Raw genomic sequence first — 3,874 nt, 5'->3', positions numbered from 1 at the left:
CTTCATCAACCTTTGTGCCAGTAGCCGTCTTCCTCCAGTCACAGTTGCTAACGGGCAAATGCGTGTGTACTAGTGCTTGCTCATTAGAGGATGCCCCGGTAGTCAGTAGGGGGCTAAGAACTTGTAAGTAGGATCCTATTTGATAGAATATATGCTATTTTAGCTTAACGAGTTAGAAGATGTTCCCAATGACCGGGTATCGAGAAGAGTTGGATGCGAACCCCTCCCATGACCATGATAAAGGAGCCTAGCAGCCCCGCGAAACCTCTGATTCCGATGCTTAGGCTTAGGCTAACCTACGACTAGTAAGGAATTGCGTAAGAGAATCAGACGTCAGTAACATAGTGCAAAAGCCGGCTAGGAGATCCGCAAAGGTAACCGGATGCCTGAGACTTAGGACAAGGAGCGTCCGGAGTCTCTGAAAAAAGGCGCTAGAAAAACAAAAACTGAAGGAAGAGAGATTGAGCCAACCCTAAAAATATCAAGTGGAAAGTGAAAACCCGCCCCGTCCTCGATTAGAAATCAGATGTGGTTTGCTGAACCTGACTGACTAACGCATAATCAGTAGCCAGAGGAGTGGAGGAGGCGGGCATAGGCTTGTAATGGGCACCCACTGAAGTGGGGAAAGGGAACCCTCATAGACACCGAAGTGACAAAGACCATACCCAGCCCGTCCAAGATATACATTACTTTATCATCATCTGAAACAGATTTATGAATAGCAGCCAACAACTCACAAATAGCTTTGAAACGAATTAGTATTAGGTTATGGAAGATGTACCTCTCTTGCACATAAGTAATTCGACTTTGAGTTGTTGCTCCACTTCTCCCAAAAAGTCATTCCTAAGATATGTTCATATGGCATGGGCTGAAGGGAGATGGTGTTGGCAAGAATATATTCGGAAAGGGTGGTATTTAGCCACAACACAACCATTTGATCCTTCCGTAACAATGCTTCATACGTCGGATTAGGAACAAAAGAGATAACAGTAGATCCATATTCTCCTGCTGTGGATCGTTCAACTTTCACTTTCTCTGGAAGGGCAGCCTCAGTTCCATCAAGGAAGCTGCTAGCGTGGGCATAACATTTCCCACCAAAAGATCAGTCCAATAATACCACTCACTGGTAAATAGCGCAAGACTTCTTCGTGAATCTCCGCTATTTGAATATTGAACATCATAACCACGAATAGGAATGAAACGGCAATAGCTCCTATATGAACTACTGGGGAGATCATAGCGGAGAAGTCGAGACCTAAGAAAAGAAGTAAACCAGCAGTGTCGCGAAAGACTGGGATGGGAAATGAAACGGAATATACCAAATTTTTAGCACGTACAACCATCAAACCAGAGACCAAAGAAGGGCTCTATGAAATAGAAAGTATCATGATACGTCATCCTTCCCTGAAATGGAACTTGAATGCGTCTTCTTTCTCCAGCATTCAAGTCGATCTATTATGACCAGCGCGGTTGTTCGTATTTCATTTCTTCTTCCAAGCCCTGAAGCTAAAAAAAGAAAGCACTCACTGAATTACTTACGGAATCTCATCTTTCTCTCTTAGCCGATCATTTTTTATGTGTCCGGGTCGATCAGAGGTTCGGCTTGCTTCTCCCCCACCCAGCGAACTCCAGCATCAAAGCTGTAGTTTAGAGAGCGCCCAAGGACGAACAATGTACTCGCGCAAGGTTGCGTAGAAAATAAAGAAAAAGAATAAGCAACGGCTAAAGCCGTAGCGCATCCGTTTTCTTGCTGAGCCCTGTAGTTTTTCACCTTCAATTAAAAAGAAGGCGTCAGCACTTTAGTAGTGAGCCCGGGTCCCGGGTTGCTTTGGCACGCCCCACCGCAACATGAGAGTCTTGCCTGTGTTGTACTTGACTTGACTCTCCCCCACTTGCTGCTTGCTGATCGCTGTATGAAAAAATGACACGAAGCTGGATAGGAGTAGATGTTGTTGGTCGAAAACAAAACGGCTCTCATGAACAATGGAATAAAATGGTCTCGCTCGATGCTTTTCTTTTTTGTATTTTCATATTTAGAGTTCTGGCAAAGTTTTTGAAACTTCGAAACTCAAAACTCAGCCGTGAAAAGAATACTACATTGTCCTAAATTCTCAACTTCACACGCCCCCTTACTTCGCGACCTCCCACTACTTCATCTACCAAAATGATTGGGCAGATCTAATGTATTCTAGCATGAAACCAGCTCATGATCCTTAAGCTATACAGCATGGAGCTGGCAGAGAGAGGAAAGGACCACCTTCTCCTGTTGATCGGAATCTATTCTCTCATTTCATAGCTGAAGTGCTACTTCCCTTAGTCTTAGTAGTAGAAACTCGGAGAGACAGACAGAGAGAGGACTCTCTCATACTTGCAAACTTCTAGGATGAAATTTTGGCAGGAATAGTGGAAGCCTTGCCACTCGGTAGAGTGAGTATACTTAGCGAACTGGCAGGACGTGGAGATCGATTGATCAATCAAAGTTTTTGAATTGGAAACCTTTCAAGTCAGAGTGACCTGGTTCTTTCTGGTAGATTTTTTTGCTGATGACTTTGTTCTTTCTGCATAAGCTAATTTTGAAAAAGAGAAGGTTTTTTGGAGTGTTGAAAAGCTTTTTCAACATGGTCAGGCCAACAGGGAACGACTTTGGAAAAGAAAAAAGATTGACTTCTCTGCTAATGTTCCCAAAAAGAGAAACTATTATAATTCTAATATTAGAAGGTCCATGAGCAATATTTTTTCTATTCATTTTCTATTCAAATTTTGAAAAACTTGGGAAAGTATCTGGCTAGTGCTATATAAGAGGGTGAGAAAGGAAACCTAATAGTACATCCTGGACAAAGCACCGATTGTCAAATTTGAAAGCATCCAACCGCAAGAAGAGCCACTCTAATTCAACTTGCTTCGCATCTGTCGCAGTAAGGGAATTAAGTCCTAAAAAAGGAAATGAAATAAATGGCGTTCTGGTCATTTTTCATCTCAAAGCACCTACAACATGATGGTGGCAGAGAATAAGAGAATTGTAGGATAACGAACTTGTAAGGCAGAGTCTAGCTTTCAAGCGAGTGGCATTAGAGCTCCTTTTGGGTGGGCATTCATAAGATGTATTCATATATTGGGTACACACATCACATCTGTGGTCCTTAGACCTCCACTCCTCCACTCTAGAATAGTGAACTCCAAGGTTCGTCAACATTTTCTTTTTCTCTATGTAATCGTACAATGTACAATGAAAGAATCAGAACTGGAATTGAAAGCGCATCAAGGGAAAATAAGTGACATATTTCCAAGTCCAAACTCCTTCCTGCAAACATATTGTCTTTTCCCTCCAGGCAACCTTGGAACATAGAGTAGAAGAGAAGCTTGTATGGCTTAAAACAAAGCCTATCGAAAAAGACACAGACTTCCCACTCAATTCATTTTTATTAGAATTCGATTACCAAACACCTCACAACTATAAAAAAACCAGTGCTGAAAGGCACTAGATCCTTGCATTTTTTGCACATATATACAGAAAGAAAGAATGTATTGAAGGCCATACTACTCATCCAGAAGAAATTGGGATTATGCAGAGAAGCAGGCTTTGGATACATAAGGTGCGTAGCAGTAAAGAAATGATAAGAAATTCTCCTGCAAACGAAAACTAAACACACTGATGGCAATGCTAAAGGCAATCCGGGGGATCAGCAGGAGTTGGAGGTTTCTCTAGAGATGAGCAAGAAAGATGGGTTTTTGGGGCGAAGGTTGACTCTCAAATTCCAAATTGACTGGTTCGCTATTACAGGAGAGGGGGAACCCTTTCCGTCCCCATCCCGCTATCATTACAGACTGCTCTACGTCTTCAAATATCTTTCCTTGTAGCATTTCCCACTACAAA

At 42.4% G+C, this 3,874-nt stretch overlaps 1 protein-coding gene across 1 annotated transcript; it reads right to left on the bottom strand.

Annotated features, from left to right (window-relative positions):
- Positions 1 to 561: 561 nt before the first annotated feature.
- LOC114579427 (NADH-ubiquinone oxidoreductase chain 6-like) lies at positions 562 to 1,343 on the bottom strand. The gene is made up of 2 exons (XM_028693910.1): positions 1,118 to 1,343; positions 562 to 701 (listed from the first exon to the last, which is right to left on the bottom strand). The coding sequence occupies exons 1-2, from the start codon at positions 1,341 to 1,343 to the stop codon at positions 562 to 564; spliced, it is 366 nt and encodes a 121-aa protein (XP_028549743.1).
- Positions 1,344 to 3,874: the final 2,531 nt, after the last annotated feature.

This window comes from Dendrobium catenatum, unplaced genomic scaffold, assembly GCF_001605985.2.
Source record: "Dendrobium catenatum unplaced genomic scaffold, ASM160598v2 fragScaff_scaffold_384, whole genome shotgun sequence".
NCBI classification, from domain to species: domain Eukaryota; kingdom Viridiplantae; phylum Streptophyta; class Magnoliopsida; order Asparagales; family Orchidaceae; genus Dendrobium; species Dendrobium catenatum.
Note: the sequence above shows the minus strand (reverse complement) of the source record. Positions and strands in the feature narration are given on the sequence as shown.